We start from the raw sequence: 21,100 nt of genomic DNA on the forward strand, positions 1-21,100 counted from the left end.
CAGGGCTGGCTCTGGCCCTGGGCTGGCGGCAGGGCTCCCGCTCGGGGTTGCTCCTGTGCCTTGGGCCTCTGGGCACTCAGGGCCAGCTCCGCAGCAGCTGCAGCGCCAGGGACGTTGCTGCACCAGTCCCGTTTCCCCGGGGCTCTGAACCAGCTCCAGAGGCCTGGAAGCCGAGGCGCCTCCAGCTTTGGCTGCTGCCGGGCCGGGCAAGGGCAGGCCCTGGGGGAAGGGCTGCTGCCACACAGCCCCGGCCAGGGCTGAGCCCGGCACAGCAATTACCTGCTGTGCCTGTGCCCGTGTCTGTCATTGCCTTCCTTCCTGCAGCTAGGGCTGCCAATGAGCCACTGCTTCTTCCTGAGTGTTCCTCCTCCTGAACAGCCTTTTGGTCCGTCACTTGAAAAAGGAAAAAAGGGACAACTGGATCAAATGGAAATATTCCCCACTGGGGAGCTGGCACCTTCAGGAGGTAATGCTTGTCTAAGTCACAGGTAAAGATCAGGAAAAAGCCCAGGTAATTGGGGCTGGGCCAGTGCACTCCCTTGTGCAAACAGCTGCACCTCCTGATCTTCTCAGAGACTGGGAAATGGCAGGGGATCTCAGGCCCAAGGTACAGCTGGGGCACCCTATCAGCTAATGCCAAATTCCATTCTGCAGAGGCTGGGGAGGAATTGCAGCCAGGCCAGGCTGGGAAACAGCCCTGCAGGGCGTGAAAGCAGCAGTGGGGCAGCGAGGCTGCCATGGATCCCTTCCCGCTGTGCCGGGCACGGCGTGTCCTGATGTGCAGCCAAAGCCCCCGGCTGCTGAGTCCCAGGGGAAGCATGAGGCAAATGCACCCACCTTGTCCTCCGGGTGCTTCCTTCTGTGTTTCTCTCAGGAATTCATCTGAGTCATGAGTCTTTTTGGCTGCAAAAACTTGGGTCTTTCCTTTTGGAGGAACTTAAGAGAAAGTAGTTCCATTTCCTAGGAATGGATCCCACAAAAGCGGGGCTCAGCATGTCGGGTCAGCAGGGACACACAACTCACCTCTGCCATGGGAGCTGGGTTGGGGCCAAGCATCCAGCCCTGGACCTGGAGAAGTCCTCCCGGCAGACACATCTGTAACTCAACAGCCACAGAAGTTTCTGCCATCTCTGCTGATTTGCACGGGCACCACTGAGCCGCAGGAGCGGTGAGGGGATTGTGCAGGGCGAGGGCACACACGTGCATGGTTCTGTGCTGGCACCTGCAGCAATGCCTCCGTGGCCAAGTTTGGGCTCTGAGCTGGCAGCTCTCCCAGGGGAAAGGCCTTGACCTACCCTCAGCATCTCCCAGAGCCTCCGTCCTGGATGTGGGGCCTTCACCGGCAGGTTCAGCTGCAAAGAAAGGCAGGACAGAAGAGCTCCTGTGGCACTGCAGAGATCCTCAGGCTGCCCACAAGGCTCAGCCCGGTGGAACAGCCCTGGGCCCGGCCCCTTCCCTCTCTGCTCTTCTCTTTGACTGCACAGAGCACATGGAAGAACACACTGGCATTGCACACGGGAGGAAGATTGAAAGCTAAATGCTCCTTCCTCCCACTGACAGTGATACTGTGGGGCCCCTCAGGGCTCCAGAAGGGAGCAGGGCAAGAATTTCAAAATCCTTCAGCCCTTACATAATGTTAAGGGAAATGGCTTATGAGTGAGCTCTTGTCACATTGATCCTGATTATTCTGTCAAGAAAGGCACACGGAGGAATAGCCTCCAGCATCCTCCAGGAATTTCAAGCCATTTTCCAGCAGGGCTTCCAAAAAATCCAAGTCATGATTCCAGTCTTGAAGGGATCAGAGATCAGAACGATATCAGTGGCATTCTGGGATCCCCTTCTGCCACAGGGAACTGGGCACTGCCAGGGGGTCGGCTAAGGCCATGGGAGCCAGATGTGAATAGACATGGCCAAAGCAGCACAGGGGCCTGGGGAGCTCTGGGCTGGCTCCTGGTCACTCTCCACACTCTTTCCCTGCCCTCAGCAACATCCCTGGGAGGGGCGGCTGGAGCACCACAGGGCCCCGGGGCTCTCTCCTTCACATACAAAAGAAATCCTCCCTAAAGCCCTGGGGAAAACTGCAGCAGGCAGTGCCACAGCTATCCCTCCCTCCTACACTCCCTCCTGCCCTCCTTCTGCTGGGACAGCTCCCAGATCCCAAGGGCAAACAGCCAGGCCCTCTCAGGACACACTGGAGCCTTGCTCTCCCCCTCTGTCCTTTCCCCACCGTGGGCACCCCATGCAGTCACTGCCAGGTTTCAGGACATGTCTCCCAAGGAGGGACCCCAGCAGGACTGCTCAGGACCCGAGTGCCCTGAGCCTGCTCAGGATAATTCCCCTGGGCTGTGCCAGTCTTGTCCGGGCTGTGCCTGCACTGCCAAGCAGCAGAGAGGGCAGCTCAAGCCTCAGCCGGGCTCAGGCCCAGAGGCACAGCAATTACCTCCTGTGCCTGTGCCTGGCATGGCCTCCCTTCCTGCAGCAGAGGCTGGCACGGAACCACTGCTTCCTCCGGGAAATGCTTCCTTCTGCACAGGCTCTCCTTTGATTTCTGGAGAATGGAAAAGAGACAGCTGGATCAGATGGAAACATTCCTCATTGGGAATGTGCCATGGATGCCTTCCCGCTGTGCCGGGCACGGCGTGTCCAGATGTGCAGCCAAAGCCCCCGGCTGCTGAGTCCCAGGGGAAGCATGAGGCAAATGCACCCACCTTGTCCTCCCTGCAGCATTTTCTTCAGCACTTGCCTCGTCTGTTTGGATGGTTCCAGGGATATCTTGTCTCTTGTGTTTTGGATCTTCCCTGTCGGAGAACCTTAGAGAAAAATACTTCCATTTCCCAGGAATGGATCCCACAAAAGCGGGGCTCAACTTGTGGTGTCAGCAGGGACACACTACTCACCACTGTGATGGGAGCTGGTCTTGTCAGCAATAACCACCAAAGGACGTATGAATCTCCTCCCTGCAGACACACCTGTAACACAACAGTCACAGAAGCTTCTGCCATCTCTGCTGATCTGCACGGGCACCACTGAGCCGCAGCAGCGGTGAGGGGATCGTGCAGGGCGAGGGCACACACGTGCATGGTTCTGTGCTGGCACCTGCAGCGCTGCCTCCCTGGCCCAGCTTTGGGCTCTGAGCTGGCAGCTCTCCCAGGGGAAAGGCCTTGACCTACCCTCAGCATCTCCCAGAGCCTCAGTCCTGGATGTGGGGCCTTCACCGGCAGGTTCAGCTGCAAAGAAAGGCAGGACAGAAGAGCTCCTGTGGCACTGCAGGAGATCCTCAGGCTGCCCACAAGGCTCAGCCCCGGGGCACAGCCCTAGGCCCGGCCCCTTCCCTCTCTGCTCTTCTCTTTGACTGCACAGAGCACACGGAAGGACACACTGGCATTGCACACGGGAGGACGATTGAAAGCTAAATGCTCCTTCTTCCCACTGGCAGTGATCCTGTGGGACCCCTCAGGGATCCAGAAGGGAGCAGGGCAAGGTTTCCGGATTCTTTCAACCTTAAGTTTATGTTAAGGGAACTGGTTAATAAGTGAGTTTTTGTTGAATTGATCCTGATTATTCACTCAGGAAAGGCAGAATGAAAACTTGCCTCGAGCATCCTCCAGGAACTTCAAACCATGCTTCATGAGGACTTCCTGAAAACCCATGTCATGATTCCAGGCTAGAAGGGAGCAGAGATCAGAAACATTTCCATGGTGTGCTGGGATCCCCTTCTGCCACGGGGAACTGGGCACTGCAGGGGTGTTGGGTAAGGCTGTGGGAGCCAGATGTGAATGGACATGGCCAAAGCTGCACAGGGACCTGGGGAGCTCTGGACTGGCTCTGGTCATTCTCCAACCTCTTTGCAGGCCCTGTGCAACATCTCTGGACGGGTGGCTGGAGTAGACCAGGGCCCGTGGGGTCTCTCTCCCTCCCACAGAGGAAACCCTCCCTAAAGCCCTGGGCAAAACCATCCCCAGCGCTTCCCAGGGAGCAGGGAGCGCTGTGCCGGGAAAGGGCAGCCAGGCTGCCGGCTCACCTGCTCGCCGCGCTTGCAGCGGAGCAGCCTGGGCAGCCCTGGCAGGCAGGGCCACGGCCAGGAGCAGCAGGAGTAGGAGGCGCAGAGCAAGGGCCATGGTGCCTTGTCCTTCGGCAGTCCCGCAGCTCTTGCTGCCACCGCTGTCCCGACACCGCTGTCCCAACGTCAGCACCGCTGCTGCCACCGCCGCTGCTGCCGCAACAGTTGTGCTCAGGGACTGACTGCTGGCTCCTTGTGCTGCTGTGCAACCACGGGGCTCTGGCACCTCTGGCACCTCTGTGACCTCAGGGCCTGCTGAGAGCTCAGCCTGCTGTGACCCCAGAGCCCTGCTGTGACCTCATGGCCTCAGCTGTACCCCCAGAGTGTGCGCCTGTCTGCATGAATGGACTGCCCTGATTGTAAATGTTTTGCTTCATCAAAGGGCCATTGCTCAGCAAAACCTTTCTTTTGCCTGCTGACATTGCTGGTCAGGCTGCGTCCCTCAAGATGCTCTTGATTGTTGCAGTTCAAATTTATTTTATTGATTCCATTTCAAGTCTTGTTTAAGGGCTCTGTTGTGTCCCCATGTTTTTCCTGAGTTGGTTCACCTGTGGGTTTTACCCTCCCTCCAAACTGTCCCTTGTGCCCTTCCCCACCCCTTGTTCCAGCTCTTTCCCTGCCTGTCAAGGCAACCCAGACCCTTGGTTCCCAAACCTTTGGGCCAATCCCTGACTGCAACTCCCCTTTGGAATTCCCCTACTCCTGGGAGCCCCATTGGCCCTTGTGACCCATCCTCTCCACCCTCCTACCCCAATTGGCCCCAGACACTTGATGTAATACCCTCACTCCTCTCCTGAGCATTCCCTATTGGTTCATTGTTTGCATCCACCCCATGACTTGTATGTGTACAAAACCCCTTGGGCAGTACAGCTAGGGGCTTTTCATCCTGTTCTCTTCACCTGGACTAAGCTGTTCCTTGCGGAACCTGAAGACGGGACGCCTCCTCCTTTCTCCTGTGCCTCGTCCCTGTCGTGGCTTGTGTCTGACACTGGAGAGCAAGTGGCACTAAAGGCTCTGCCTCTGGTAAATCCCCATAGCGAGGCAGTTCCCGACTCCTGCCGTAGTGCCGGAGTTGTAAGAGCTAGCCCAGGTTCCAGCACTCACTTCACTAATGTACCGAATGCCCCTTCTTCAGTGCCTGCTCTGGTGCTCTGCCATCTCACACAGCAGAGTGTGATTCACATACTGCAGCCCAGAGTTAGGTTGTTGCAACATTGAAATGGGTGTGGTTGGCAGGATGGCTGGGCATAAATCACTACAGAGCTAAAGCAAATGCGTGCACAGTCCCAGGCTGGACTTGAATAGGCACAGGAATTGTGGAAAGATGAGGACAAGATAGCAGAGAACAATGGAAAAAACAGCTGAAAGGAGGACGTGCTAAAGGAGTTATTTGTGCACATTTGGGGCTATATTTTTCTTGGGTGCAAAGCAAAATGAAAAGCTCCTAAATGCCCAAAAGATGAGAACTGTGTGTGGTAAATAGGTATGATTTATGCTGACAACATTGAAAGAGTAATCAATATTGATAAAGTAATTAATATTTGGAAATAATAAAACATTTAAAGGTGTAATGCCAAGCAAGAAAGGGAGAGGAGGGTCCCCCCCCCCCTCCCTACAGGTCTCCTGCAGATGTTCAGAAAAGAGAGAAGCAAGAGATAACTATGACTAAATTTAGTTGGAAGAGAGGAGAATTTGGTTGGACACCAGGCAAATGTTGATTATATGAGATTCACTGCTTTAATGTTAGAACACAATATTGGCTTATACTGTAGCAGCTTGGTGTGCATGTGTAATCCAAAAGGTGAACTACAGGATATCGAGGAAGAGGAGAGGCCTTCCTCAAAGAAGATCCCCAAAGAGTGGTGCAACTTACTTAAAGAATGGTGGAGCATGAGTGGTAAAGGTGATGATGAGGGCGGTGATACAAGTGTGATGAATTGAAAATGGGAGGAGATGGTAATGGCCAAATACAGCATAAAAAGGGGAATGTTGGCTTGACAAGCTTGTACGTGAGGTGAGGGGGGTCCAAAAGCCCTGCACTCCGTACCCCATGCATACCCCGCGAGGTTATTTTTGCTTATACGCTATTATCAGGACGAAATTATTCGTTATTTACAGCAAACGATACTGTCAATATTTTAAGTGTATTCAATTGTATATATATTAAGCGACATAATTCAAATTGCTGTTTTGTTTCATTTTGTTTGGTTGTTTTTTCGTTTGTTTTTTTTTTTAATTGGAAAATTGGGCAAATATGACCTGTGGAATGTCCTCCACAGCAGAGTGTCAGACCTCTGGCTCTTTTTAAACAATTTTATCAAGGTGGAACTGTGGCAGCTTCAGCTGGTGCCTCTGGGGGACCTTGAACAAAGAACCCCTGAGCTTTTCTACCCTCCCAGGTGAAGTGTGATAGTCTGGGGTCTTGCTGCTGTGTCCGAGTGCCGGGCCACTGGCTGGCACCACAGGTCCCCAGACACTCTGCTGAGGCATCCCTCTCCAAGAGTCAAGTTTAGTCTGTCACATTTGGCTTTTCTCTCTGATCCACCACCAGGACCAAAGATCACACGGTCCTGAGGATGTAAAAATGCCTGTTCCTTCTGGAACATTGCTGTTGCGTGACAGCCGTGCAGGCAGAGCGGGCAGCTGTAGGGATACTGACTCGTTTCCCTGGTGCCAGCCGTGCTGCATACATCGAGCTGCTGGGTGTTGGTGCTCGCTGGGACGCGGCCCGGCCCGGCACCACGGGAGTTACGAAGGGTCTTGAAGGAATCCCCACGCGTTAAAGCACACGATTTAGCCTGGGATTTTAAGTTGTTTCTCAGTTAACCTTGTAAAAGGCCAAAACAAGGCTCCTATGAATTCTGTTCCTGTCAAGTTCAGTTCTGCCCCGAAAGCCCCTCAGCATTCTCAGGGCAGTGGCAGGAGCCGGGTGCTGGCCCGGAGCCCCGCTGGCCGGGGAGAGCACGGCCCAGAGCGAGCCCCTGCTGCCCGGGATGGCCACAGGCCCGGGGGAGCCGGGCGGGCAACGCCAGGGCCCTGTCCAGGGCTCCTGGGGCTCCTCTGGCATCTGTTCCGTCACCTCGGGTGCTGAGCGGTGCCTGTCCCGCGGGGCTGTCTGTGCCTGGCCCCAAAGGAGGCAGGGCCGGGGCTGTGGCCCCTGGGCTGGCGGTGCCACCTGCCCGGCACTCAGCACCGCCCGTGCCGTGTCGGTGCAGCGTGACCCGGCGGGGCAGCTCCGCCTCTGTGCCTCGCCACCGACATCCTGGCACGGCGGCTGGCCCTGGGCCGCGGCAGCCCCGAGCCGCACGGGCCCGGGAGGGACTGCTGGAGGTCCCCGTCCCCTGCGTGCCTCAGCAGACACTCCAGCCCCACTGCGTGCAGCAGGAGGGACACAAAGCACCTGCATGCTTACGAGAGTCCACAGCCCTTTCTACATGTGAAATGAGACTCCAGAACCCCGACATGTGCCTCAGGAGAGATCCCAGCACCCTGCACACCTTGGGAGAGATCCCAAACCCTCTGCATGCCTCACACAGGATTCCAAATCCCTTGCATGACTTGAAGTGGACCCCAGTGCCCTCCATGCCTCAGAGGAAACCTAAAATATCCCTGGGTGTGCCACGAGGGACCCCACCCCCTTGTGCACCTTACGGGGGACTCCAAAGCCCCCACGTGCATTAAAGGGAAGTCCAGGCCAGCTACGCCGAGTGTTTTGACCTGGAAATCAAGCCTGGTTGCACCTGGGTTGTTGTGTCTCTGGGGCTGCTCACCAGCCCTGTCGGACCCCGAGGCCACACAGCCCTTCCCTTCCCTTCCCTTCCCTTCCCTTCCCTTCCCTTCCCTTCCCTTCCCTTCCCTTCCCTTCCCTTCCCTTCCCTTCCCTTCCCTTCCCTTCCCTTCCCTTCCGCCCTGGCTGAGAGCAGCAGACCCTGTGCAGCACCCTGCATTGGTGATGGCCCATCAATTAGGTCCTATCCAGTGTGTGTTAATTAGGGAGGAGCTTTGTATTGCCTGCTGACGTTGCTGGTCAGGCCGTGTCCCTGGAGATACTCTTGATGGCTTCCCTCTTTTCCTGGGCATGGCACTGGAGGAGGTCTGGGCCCAGATGATCCCACGGAAGGAAATGTCCCTCAGCCCAGGGACGCTCAGCATGGGCTGCCCCATCCCCTCGGGGCCCCACCGCTGGTCACAGTGAAGCCATCTGCAGAATAAAGAGACTCCACTGCCGCCCTGGTTTTTAATGTTCTGTCCTGGATTAGGGTAAATCTGGGAGAAAACCTCCAAAGGGGCCCCCCCAGAAAGCAACCCCACATGGCCCCTTCCCCCCAGCGGGTCGGGAAGGATTCCTTGGAGAGAAGTGGAAAGAACCTGTTTATTTGACAGGCAAAACACCCCCAGCACACAAAATGAACAATACCAGATGACAATGCTTTCACCGATCTGAAAAGGATGACAAATTCAGAAAGTCTTTCCTGGCAGTGGTGGCTCTGCTATCGCTCCCTCCGGCGCTGGGGATAGCTGCTGCAGCCACAGGATGCAAACTCTCAATGTTTCCCAGGTCCCAGTCTGGAGCAGGTGTGAGTGGTTCCAAAAAGGGAAAGGAAAAACAGTCCAGGGAAAAATCTGGACTGCTTAGCTAAACTAACAAGCAGAAGCCAAAAAGCAAAAGCAAAGCAGGAGCACAGCAGAAGCAAGAGCAAAGCAAGCAACAGAAAGCAAAGCAAAAAGCAAAAGCTGCACTATGAACTGCGCCGTCTGTCTGTCCTGCCAGCCGTGGGGGAGCAGGCTGATAACAAACCAAAACAAACCTTGCTCTTCAGGGCCAGTCGTGAAGGCACAGTATGTGATATCCAGCATTAACACGACACACGACTGGGGATGCAAGCATCATAACCTCACCCTAGGACAAGTTCTTCTTCTAAGCCTTCTGATGTTTACATTCTTGTAGCAAACTTTCTCACACACTTTATGCAAATAACGTATTGTTATGCATTCTTTTCTGCAGGAGGAGAAATTTGATGGACTGTTGGTTTGTCCAGTGTCATTGGAGAGGTGGCACTTTCACCCTCCAATCCACTGTCACTTTTGGAAATCTGTAAATGTTGGAGTCAGAAATTCAACTGCCCTCTTTTTTACCTTGGAGAGATGCATGTCTGTGTTTTATTTCATGTCCTATAGCGACACTCCACAACCTGATGTAGTTATGAAGTGGGTATGTGTGTCAGGGCCTGGCACAAGCGAGATGGCTCTCGTGAAAACTTGTGCCCTGAGCCCTGGTCCGAGCCACATCTTTGTTCACAAACATGTTCCATATGCAATACATTACACAATCTCTTCATGCATATTCAACCCCTGGCCCCGCCTGTCCTCCCCTCACATGGCGATGAGATCCATGCCCTCCTGGGCACACGTTGTTTCCTGTGGTGGTCACACTGGGGTCTTTGGTGGTCTCTGAGGCTGAAGGCTGTGGTCTTCCTCATGACTGAACTTTTGAACTTCTCTCCTTTGTGCGTGCACTGTGGTCCCTTGGTGCTTATCTGAGTACGTCTGTTGGTTTGGATCAGCTTGGAGACAGAGGAGCTCCTTAGTCTAGGCTTCCTGCATTCCCTGGTCTTCTCCTGGTGTTATGAGTAAAACAGTTATCTGTAGCTATGATATTTTATTAAAAATCCTTTCTTGCGATTTTTCCCCTCCTGAGGAGCTGAGGGCCTCAGGAAAGAAATGTAAACAATAACTATCTGCTGCTGTGGAATGCAACAGGTGCATCTTCCATTGCTCCATGTGGATTGTTTTCACTTGATGACCAATCACAGCCAACTGTGTTGAGCCTGTGAGCAGTCACAAGGATTTTGTTATGCATTCCATTCTGTTCTTCTTCTTTGTAGCCTTCTGGTCATTTTTTCCTCTCTGTTCTTTTAGTATAGTTTTACTGTAGTATTTTAATAGAATATATAATAAATCAGCCTTCTGAAATGGAGTCAAGCCTCGTGTCTCCACACCTGGGGTGTTCTCCCCAACAAACTATCCATTTTTTTTAGGCTGCAAAGTTAAACAGGTTGGGCCAGTTGTTGCGAGTTGAAATGTTGACTATTTGTTGTTGATAGCTTCATGTTGCAATCACCTCTTGTTAATAGTTTTTCTTCAATTACCTGTTAATGGTTAGAAATCAAGCACAATTGTCCCCCTGCTGCTTCCCCAGAGCCTGCAGGTAGCAGGGTGGGGGTGGTGACATCAGAGCTAGTATGCAGATGAGAATGCATTTCACCACAGTTTGCAATTTTCCAGGAAAAAAACTCCTAAAAACAAGAAGCCAACATGGAATTATGAAACCTAAGTAATATCTAAAGGTGAGGAACTTAATCCATGAACTGGTTTAGGACAAATTAGGGGAAAATATCTCCAAAGGAGCCCCTTATAGGAAACAAAACCCTCCGCACCTTCCCCCCTCCCCACCACTGGGTTCGGGAAGAATTTCTTCAGAGGGGAAGTGGAAAAAGCTTCTTTATTAAAGAACAACAAAAAAACACTCCCAGCACAAGAGAAATAGCCCGAGATGGCAACAGATGTTTCACCAGTCCAAGGGGTCGAGCCGTTTCTCTCTTCGCTGCGGAGGGTACGAAGCTTCTCTTGCAGACCCCGGACAGAGCCCCTTGCCCGGCGCCGGTCCGATATCTTCGGGGGGGGGGAAAAGGGTGGGGGGGGGAAGGGAAGAAAGGGAACAAGAGAAACCAGGGAAAGGAAAAAAAAAATGGCGAAAAAGCAAGCGAGCTAAAAAAGCAAGAAAAAAAAAAAAGAAAGAGAAGCAAAGCTAGAAGAGCAAGCAAGCAGCCAGCCGGCCAAGCAGCATGCAAAAAGCCGAGCCCCAAGGCAGGGGGCGGGGGAAGGACAAAACGATAGACACAACAAACGGAGCAGGGAACAGAAACCACGATTTGGGATAATAAGCATGAAAATGTCCTGTCCCCACGACATTCCACCCCTTATCCCATATCGTGAACATGTTATTGAACAACGTAAACTTTCTTCTCACTTGCTCCAACCTTCGACACTTACACGTTTTCTTTCATTCTTACTTGCTCAGACCTTCGACACTTTCATATTTCCTTCTGTTTCATGTCTGTATGATCTAATGTACAGACAATGGTGGTCACGCTTAACAAACAATGATATCATCCCACAATCAGATCTCCCTGAGGTACGCAACGGGTTGTCCCATCTTTCTGCATTATCCACCAGGTATAACCTGGTCCTTGAGCAAAGACAATCCCACGAATGGGTTTGCCTGTACTCGAGGCAGGATTAATCCATACTGTCTTCCCCAACAAACCTCTGACATGGGCCACTGGGACTTTATCTCCATCTACTATATTGAGGGACTCAGACTGGGCAGGACCTGCTCGGTTGGTGGAACCTCGAGTGTTAACTAACCAGGTGGCCCTGGCTAAATGCTGCTCCCAGTTCTTGAGAGACCCCCCACCCAATGCCTTCAAGGTGGTCTTTAACAATCCATTGCATCTCTCCACTTTACCTGCAGCTGGTGCATGGTAGGGGATGTGGTATACCCACTCAATGCCATGTTCCCTAGCCCAGGTGTTAATAAGATTATTTTTAAAATGAGTCCCATTGTCTGACTCAATCCTCTCAGGGGTACCATGCCTCCAAAGGACCTGCTTTTCAAGGCCCAGGATGGTGTTACGGGCGGTAGCATGAGACACAGGGTAGGTTTCCAACCATCCTGTGGTGGCTTCTACCATTGTGAGCACGTAGCGCTTGCCTTGGCGGGTTTGAGGCAGTGTGATGTAATCAATCTGCCAGGCCTCCCCATACTTGTATTTGGACCACCGCCCACCATACCATAGGGGCTTCACTCGCTTGGCCTGTTTGATGGCAGCACACGTCTCACAGTCATGGATAACCTGAGAAACACTGTCCATGGTTAAATCCACCCCTCGGTCTCGTGCCCACTTGTAGGTGGCATCTCTACCCTGATGGCCTGAGGCATCATGGGCCCATCGAGCTAGGAATAACTCTCCCTTGTGTTCCCAATCTAGGTCTATCTTTGACACCCCTATCCTTGCAGCCTGATCTACCTGATGATTGTTTTGCTGCTCTTCATTAGCTCTGCTTCTGGGGACATGGGCATCTACGTGGCGAACCTTCACAGGTAGTTTCTCTAACCTGGTGGCAATATCTTTCCATTCTTCAGCAGCCCAAATTGGCTTTCCTCTACGCTGCCAGTTAGCCCCTTTCCATCTCTCCAGCCAGCCCCACAGCGCATTGGCTACCATCCACGAATCAGTGTAGAGGTAGAGCTTTGGCCACTTCTCTCTTTCAGCAATGTCCAGAGCCAGCTGAACGGCCTTAAGTTCAGCGAGTTGGCTTGATCCACCCTCTCCTTCAGTGGCTTCTGCGACCTGTCGGGTGGGGCTCCATACAGCTGCTTTCCACTTCCGTTTCATTCCCACAATGCGGCAAGAACCATCAGTAAAAAGAGCATACCGTGTTTCTTCTGCCGGCAGTTGGTTGTATGGTGGTGCTTCTTCCGCTCGTGTCACTTCTTGTTCTTCTTCATCAGCGAGACCAAAATTCTCACCTTCAGGCCAGTTTGTAATTACTTCCAGAATCCCAGGTCGATTCAGGTTTCCAATACGGGCGCGCTGTGTGATGAGAGCAATCCACTTGCTCCATGTTGCACTGGTGGCATGGTGGGTAGAGGGAGTCTTTCCTCTGAACATCCACCCCAGCACTGGTAGTCGGGGTGCCAGGAGGAGTTGTGCCTCCGTGCCAATCACCTCCGAGGCGGCTTGGACTCCTTCATAGGCTGCCAAAATTTCCTTCTCTGTAGGAGTGTAGCTGGCTTCAGACCCTCTATAGCTTCGACTCCAGAATCCTAATGGTCGGCCTCGAGTCTCACCAGGCACCTTCTGCCAAAGGCTCCAGGACAGGCCATGGTTCCCGGCTGCAGAGTAGAGCACGTTCTTCACATCTGGTCCTGTCCTGACTGGGCCAAGGGCTACAGCATGAGCAATCTCCTGCTTGATCTGGGCAAAGGCTTGCTGCTGTTCCGGGCCCCAGTGGAAATCGTTCTTCTTGCGGGTGACCAGGTAGAGAGGGCTCACAATCTGGCTATACTCCGGAATGTGCATTCTCCAAAACCCTATGGCGCCTAGGAAAGCTTGTGTTTCCTTTTTGCTGGTTGGTGGGGACATAGCTGTGATCTTATTGATGACATCGGTGGGAATCTGACGCCGTCCATCTTGCCACTTCACTCCAAGGAACTGGATCTCTCGAGCAGGTCCCTTGACTTTGCTCTTCTTGATGGCAAAGCCGGCTTTCAGGAGAATCTGGATTATTTTCTCTCCTTTCTCAAACACTTCTGTTGCCGTTTTCCCCCACACAATGATATCATCGATGTATTGCAGATGTTCTGGAGCCTCACCCTCCTCTAATGCAGTTTGGATCAGTCCATGGCAGATAGTGGGACTGTGTTTCCACCCCTGGGGAAGTCGGTTCCAGGTGTACTGCACGCCCCTCCAGGTGAAAGCAAACTGAGGCCTGCATTCTGCTGCCAGAGAAATGGAGAAAAATGCATTAGCAATATCAATAGTGGCATACCACTTCGCTGCCTTGGACTCCAGCTCGTACTGGAGTTCCAGCATGTCCGGCACAGCAGCGCTCAGTGGTGGTGTCACTTCATTCAAGGCACGATAGTCCACCGTCAATCTCCATTCCCCTTCAGATTTACGCACAGGCCAGATGGGGCTGTTGAAGGGTGAGTGGGTTTTGCTAACCACCCCTTGGCTCTCCAGCTCACGAATCATTTTGTGGATGGGGATCACGGCATCTCGATTCGTTCTATACTGCCGGCGATGCACTGTCGAGGTCGCAATTGGCACGAGCTGCTCTTCTACCCTCAGGAGTCCTACTGCAGATGGGTTTTCTGTCAGTCCAGGCAAGGTGTTCAATTGTTTAACGTTCTCTGCCTCTACAGCAGCTATGCCAAAAGCCCATCTGAGTCCCTTTGGGTCTTTGTAATAGCCGTTCCGGAGGAAGTCTATGCCCAGAATACACGGAGCCCCTGGGCCAGTCACAATGGGATGTTTCTTCCACTCCTTCCCAGTCAGGCTCACCTCAGCTTCCACCAGGGTCAGTTGTTGTGATCCCCCTGTCACACCAGCAATGGAAACAGGCTCGGCCCCCACATGTCCCGATGGTATCAGAGTACACTGTGCACCAGTATCCACTAAAGCGTCATATTTTTGTGGTTCTGATGTGCCAGGCCATCGGATCCACACCGTCCAAAAGATACGGTTTTCCCATGCCTCTACCTGGCTAGAGGCAGGGCCCCTCTACGCCTGTTTATCCTTCTTTCCTGGGGCATATGTCTTGGAGGTTCCCTCAAGGGGATCAGACATGTCATCATCATCATACCTGGCTGTTCGGCTACGGGCAACTGGGGCTGCTTTCCTTTTCTTACCTTCCTTCAATTCACGCACCCGTTGTGCCAGAGCAGCAGTAGGCTTCCCATCCCATTTCCTCATGTTTTCTCCAGACTCACGTAAGAAGAACCACAACTCAGCTCGTGGGGTGTACCTTCTCTCCCCAACAAGGGAACGTCTGCGTTGGGTACCAGGGCCTCTAATTTGTACAGCTGAAATTTGGAGGAGGTCTTCCTTAATCTCTTCCCTGAGTTTCTTGCTGCTTTCCTCTATTTTGTCTTCTAGTTCCTGCAGTCGTGTTTCCACAGCTGCAATTCTGGCATGAGTCGGGCCATGTACAGCATCCGCATATGCCCGAAGTTTCTTCGCCATATCGAGTACAGTCTCATATACCTCCTCCCGCTTCATTATTGCTAGAGCAGAAGCGTATTCAGGTGGCCCAAGTCGCACCAGTTTCCTCCACATTACAGGTGTGCATGGTACAAAGTCCGGATTCCTAGTTGTTACATCGTCTGAAAAAATGATCTCCACCACTGCCATCTCCCTCAGGCGTTGGATCCCCTGTTCTATGGTCTTCCATCGTGTCTGCTGAACATAGAGGTCATCGGCACACAGATATCTCTGTGCCACGCTGTCCAGGACCCGTTCCCAGAGGCTGTGAGGGCTAGCCCCCCTCATCATGCCTTGGTCGATGACAGGATCATGTGACAGGGATCCCAAATGCCTCGCTTCAGTGCCATCCAGAATGGTAGCCTCCCCTGCCGCATCCCAAAGGCGGACCAGCCAACTAATTATAGATTCATCGGGCTGTCGCCGATAATCCTTCCTTAGGCCTCGAAGGTCCCTCAGGGAGAAGGAATCAATAGTGGCCTCTGATCTTGTGCAAGTTGCTTTGACTCCTGATTTTATGTCAGGAGGTGTTGAGGGTCCTTCTCCTGCATCGTAATCATCATCATCCTCCACTGGTCGGTCAGTCTTATCTGTACACTTTCCACTTCTTGTACTAGTAGCAACAGCCCTTGGTTGAGGCTCACTGTCTGATTTAACTGCTGGCTTCGAGCCTGGGGTGTTAGCTGCAGCCTGAGTAACTGGGATAGCTGCTGATTTATCTCCCTGCCCCCCTGCCTCTGTCTGCTGCCCTACAGTATCTAGCAGGGTACGATAGGCATATGCCAGGGCCCAGCTCTCTGCAAGGATCCTTTTCTCCTTAGGGTTATCCTGGCATTTCCCTTTCAGGTACTTCGCCACCTCAGCCGGGTTCTGAATTTGTTCAGATGGAAAGTCCCAGTCTACCGGATCAGAAAACTCCTTTAAAATTTGGCCCATATCCTCCCATTTCCCACACCACTCAGGACTTTTTACCCTTGGTTGTACCCCTAAATCAGGGGTCTCACCAGCCCCTCTAGAAATTGCAGCCTTCATCTTATATAAACTGCAGACAGTATAGAGCAAGGTTGTTAAATTAAATAACAGAAAGATGGTGTCCTTGGCAGTCAGGGAGAACTGAACATTTTCTAATAGAAATGTAAACAATTCGGAGGAGGAAAAGGAAAACAAAGGCTGAATAACCTCCTCCCCCAAAACAAATTTAACACACAGCCGCAACCAGGAATTATACATTCCTGGAACCGATAACAACATTTTTATAAGCCCCTTGCAAAGTATCACACCCAAGCCCAGCCCAATGAATATTCTGGTTAGTGCCCCTCTGCTACAAAAGCTACGTATTAGGGACAATACCGGAGCTATTTCTGGATAAGAAAATAACCCCAGTGACCATAAAGCTATGAAAACTTCAAAGAACCCTAATGACCAGAGATAGAGGCAGGCTTTAACTCCAAATGACATTACAACTTTAAAAGGAGACATACCAATATTCCCACAAACAGTTAAAGCCAAAAATATTATTAGAGTAAAGCTTTTTCCACTTCGTCCGGTCGATCCCCGTACGGGCCACCAAATTATTTGAACTGGTTTAGGACAAATTAGGGGAAAATATCTCCAAAGGAGCCCCTTTATAGGAAACAAAACCCTCCGCACCTTCCCCCCTCCCCACCACTGGGTTCGGGAAGAATTTCTTCAGAGGGGAAGTGGAAAAAGCTTGTTTATTAAAGAACAACAAAAAAACACTCCCAGCACAAGAGAAATAGCCCGAGATGGCAACAGATGTTTCACCAGTCCAAGGGGTCGAGCCGTTTCTCTCTTCGCTGCGGAGGGTACGAAGCTTCTCTTGCAGACCCCGGACAGAGCCCCTTGCCCGGCGCCGGTTCGATATCTTCGGGGGGATGGAAAAGGGTGGGGGGGGGAAGGGAAGAAAGGGAACAAGAGAAACCGGGGAAAGGAAAAAAAAAATTGCGAAAAAGCAAGCGAGCTAAAAAAGCAAGGAAAAAAAAAAAAGAAAGAGAAGCAAAGCTAGAAGAGCAAGCAAGCAGCCAGCTGGCCAAGCAAGCATGCAAAAAGCCGAGCCCCAAGGCAGGGGGCGGGGGAAGGACAAAACGATAGACACAACAAACGGAGCAGGGAACAGAAACCACGATTTGGGATAATAAGCATGAAAATGTCCTGTCCCCACGACAATCCAGTACCTGCTAAGATCCTTTTTACTCCTCACCCTAACCTGAAAGAATGTCAGCTAGGAAGAGGACCTGGAATGTTAGACCAAAGAAGCGGAATTCCCACTACTCCCTCGAGGATGGAAGCCCCAGCTCTGCCTGCATACCAGCGGACACAGCTGCATCATCCTCCTCCTTCGTGCCACTCCTGGGAGCAGCGGGGATGCAGGCGACCTGTCGTTTCCCATAACCTGAGCTGAATTTTTTTAATAAAGGCATTAAAAAGGAGAAAGATCTCCTGCCCTATTTATGACACTGGTATTGTCCTTCATAGCAAGAAGCTTCAGAAATTTGCATTTTCCTATGCCCTTTGTACCTTGGCAGAGGTTTCTTAAGTAAAAGGTTTAAATTCAACACATAATTCTACAATGTAAAATATAAATGCTTAGTCCATATTGCTAACTTAATTAAACCCCCCCAAAAACCTCCATTTCAACAGCAGCCCCTGCCTGGCTTCTGCCTGCCCACACCGTGGCCATCCACGGCTCCTCCTGGGCATGGAGCTCAGTCAGTGCTGGTGCTGGGTGGGCTTTGCTGCTGCTGCCACCTGGACACTGGGGTGACCGCTTGTCCTAGGTTGCAGTATAAACATGTATTATATTCCCATCCTCAAGAGCTGCTGAAACCAGGAGGGGCATTGTTTTCTTCCTTATCTCCTGTTAATGGGCCCATCAGTGTCTTGCCACATGACTCAGAGATAACTCCCTCCCAGAGCCATTTCTGTTTAGTGGCTAATCAAGGACCCACAGCATGAGGCAGAATGATATCAGCCAACTGTGAGATGCTCTGCCCATGGGGGAGGAGCTAAGCATCCCCAGCTGGATATAATCTGGGTTTTGGGACACAACAAGCAGTCTTTCCACTGGATCCCCAGAGGAACCGTGGCCCTTACCCACTGCTTTTCCAGAGGATGAGAGCTACCAGATTGTTTCTACAGGATCACCACTTCCACAAGTCCATTTCATCTGGACTGTTACCACCACCCTAACTAGCAGGGTGTTAGCAGGCTGTATTCTGAGCCTGTCAGTGGTTTTTCTTTTGTATTATTGCATGTGTTTTGGGTTTTTTTCCCTTTTTCTTATAAATTGTATTTCTGACTTGGAGTCTCTCACTTGTTTTGCTTTCCAACCAGAACAAAGATCCTTCTCTTTATTTCAACAGAAGAATAGGCCATTGCCTACCCTGCAAGCGGGGGGGGGTGGGGTGGGGTGTCACCTTCCGTGATTCCAAGAGGGCAAGGCCAGGGGGCTCAGGGGCAGAGGAAGGGATGTGTTGGTCTCAGGAAGGGCTGGAGGGTGCTGGGCTGGTCCTGGGGTCCCTAGAGGTACTCGAGTCGACTGGGATGGGACAGACAAAGATAAAAAAAGGGATGAAGGCAGCTTGGGGAGGCCCATGGGGAGAGCAGGTGGTAGTGGGATCTAAAGGGTAAAAGGAGGTTCCCTCATAGACTGTTGTTCTGGGGTCCTCTTCACAGAAGACTTCAGAGGGCTGTCTGGGCCGTTCCTGCTGCTGGAGGAGCTGCTCACGCTGTCTGGGTGTGAGGTCTTCCAACTCGTGTCCCGAGGTGCTCCTGTGAAGAGAGGAGGTGGCTGAGGCCCCAGCTGCCAGTGGCACACAGGGACCCTCATGCACAGCAGGGCCCAGAGCTGGCAAGGCTCCCCAGCACGGCTGCAGCTGCTGGCACAGCTGGGCCCAGCTGGACAGCTGCCCCTCAAGGCCCCGGCCAGCAGGGCACGGCTCTGGGCAGGGTCCCTGGCCAGGAGCGGGCCCCAGAGCGCCTCTGCCTTTCAAGGGCAACCTCGGCCCTGCTCTTTCTCCTCCCCACCTCCCTCTGCCTCTGTCCTGTGCCCCTGGGGCTGCTCTTGGCCAGGCAGCCTCAGTGGGAGCCAGCTCTGGCTGAAGCCCCAGCGGGGCCCCCAGGACAAGGCCCAGCAATTGAGAGGCCAATGGAAGCACTGGGCAGTAGCAGAACCCTCAGCAGAGTTATTTGGACAATCATGGACTGGCTGCAACTCCACTGCAGCCTCAATGGGAATGTTCCCTGTCCACGTTAGACTTTGAAAAGAAGCTGTTGGAGGGGGCAGGCAATAAAACACTCACTGTTTTCTGTTCCAGGAATACCCGATTCCAATGCAGAACAACATGAAGACAAGCTCCAAATAAAGCATGCCTGCCAGAAACCCTAGCCAGCAGCCGGTTCCCTGACAGAAACCCCTTCCGAGGCCATCCTGGGCATTGGGAACAGGTCTTGTGGTGCCGGATGCATCAGTGGGAGCAATGGGGAGCGTGAGCCCGTGCTGTGCTGCACTGCTGAGCTGGCAGCACGGTGGATACGGGCAGGACGTTCTCTGTTTCCCCCAGAGCTGGGGCCTGCAGGCACCTTGCCGGCCCTTGGCACAGGCTGTGCCAGCCAACAAAGCCCAGCAGGCCGGGAGGAGAGCCCGGGGGCAGCGCAGCTGCTTGGGCAGTGGCTGCTGCCAGGGACACGGGCCAAAGCCACTCCTGAGCAGCCACTGCCAGCCCTGGCCCTCCCTGCCCCGTGACAGCTCCCCCAGCCCCAGGGGACAGGCTCAGGCCCTGTCAGGACCCAGCGCAGCCCCTGCCCAGTCGGGAGCCAGGGCTGGCTCTGGCCCTGGGCTGGCGGCAGGGCTCCCGCTCGGGGCTGCTCCTGTGCCTTGTGCCTCTGGGCACTCAGGGCCAGCTCCGCAGCAGCTGCAGCGCCAGGGACGTTGCTGCACCAGTCCCGTTTCCCTGGGGCTCTGAACCAGCTCCAGAGGCCTGGAAGCCGAGGCGCCTCCAGCTTTGGCTGCTGCCGGGCCAGGCAAGGGCATGCCCTGGGGGAAGAGCTGCTGCCACACAGCCCCGGCCAGGGCTGAGCCCGGCACAGCAATTACCTGCTGTGCCTGTGCCCGTGTCTGCCATCGCCTTCCTTCCTGCAGCTAGGGCTGCCACTGAGCCACTGCTTCTCCCTGGGTGCTCCTCCTTCTGCACAGCCTTTTGGTCCGTCACTTGAAAAAGGAAAAAATGGACAACTGGATCAAATGGAAACATTCCCCACTGGGGAGGTGGCACGTTCAGGAGGCAATGCTTGTCTAAGTCACAGGTAAAGATCAGGAAAAAGCCCAGGTAATTGGGGCTGGGCCAGTGCACTCCCTTGTGCAAACAGCTGCACCTCCTGATCTTCTCAGAGACTGGGAAATGGCAGAGGATCTCAAGCCCACAGTACAGTTGGGGCACCCTATCAGCTGATGCCAAATTCCATCCTGCAGAGGCTGGGGAGGAATTGCAGCCAGGCCAGGTTGGGAAACAGCCCTGCAGGGCGTGAAAGCAGCAGCGGGGCAGCGAGGCTGCCATGGATCCCTTCCTGCTGTGCCGGGCACGGCGTGTCCAGATGTGCAGCCAAAGCCCCCGGCTGCTGAGTCCCAGGGGAAGCATGAGAGAAATGCACCCACCTTGTCCTCGGGGTGCTTCCTTCTGTGTTTGTCTCAGGAATTCATCTGCCTCATGAGACGTTTTGGCTGCAGTATCTTGGGTCTTTCCGTTTGGAGGACCTTAAGAGAAAGTAGTTCCATTTCCCAGGAATGGATCCCACAAAAGCGGGGCTCAGCCTGTGGTGTCAGCAGGGACACACTACTCACCCCTGCCATGGGAGCTGGGTTGGGGCCAAGCATCCAGCCCTGGAGCTTGAGAAGTCCTCCCCGCAGACACACCTGTAACTCAACAGCCACAGAAGCTTCTGCCATCTCTGCTGATCTGCACGGGCACCACTGAGCCGCAGGAGCAGCGCTGCCTCCCTGGCCGAGCTTTGGGCTCTGAGCTGGCAGCTCTCCCAGGGGAAAGGCCTTGACCTACCCTCAGCATCTCCCAGAGCCTCAGTCCTGGATGTGGGACCTTCACCGGCAGGTTCAGCTGCAAAGAAAGGCAGGACAGAAGAGCTCCTGTGGCACTGCAGGAGATCCTCAGGCTGCCAGCAAGGCTCAGCCCCGGGG

General features: G+C 53.4%; 1 protein-coding gene across 1 annotated transcript in view; it reads right to left on the bottom strand.

Annotated features, from left to right (window-relative positions):
• LOC135292737 (uncharacterized) overlaps positions 1 to 21,100 on the bottom strand; it is a 102,045-nt gene that overhangs the window by 1,421 nt on the left and 79,524 nt on the right. The window contains exons 28-35 of the mRNA XM_064406833.1: positions 20,964 to 21,020; positions 2,898 to 2,969; positions 2,709 to 2,810; positions 2,441 to 2,548; positions 1,296 to 1,352; positions 1,024 to 1,095; positions 838 to 936; positions 280 to 393 (exon numbers count right to left, since the gene is read on the bottom strand). Coding sequence (XP_064262903.1) covers positions 280 to 393; positions 838 to 936; positions 1,024 to 1,095; positions 1,296 to 1,352; positions 2,441 to 2,548; positions 2,709 to 2,810; positions 2,898 to 2,969; positions 20,964 to 21,020 — 681 coding nt within the window. The remainder of the gene's footprint in view (positions 1 to 279; positions 394 to 837; positions 937 to 1,023; positions 1,096 to 1,295; positions 1,353 to 2,440; positions 2,549 to 2,708; positions 2,811 to 2,897; positions 2,970 to 20,963; positions 21,021 to 21,100) is intronic.

The sequence above is a fragment of the Passer domesticus genome, unplaced genomic scaffold (assembly GCF_036417665.1).
Source record: "Passer domesticus isolate bPasDom1 unplaced genomic scaffold, bPasDom1.hap1 HAP1_SCAFFOLD_44, whole genome shotgun sequence".
Lineage (NCBI taxonomy): Eukaryota > Metazoa > Chordata > Aves > Passeriformes > Passeridae > Passer > Passer domesticus.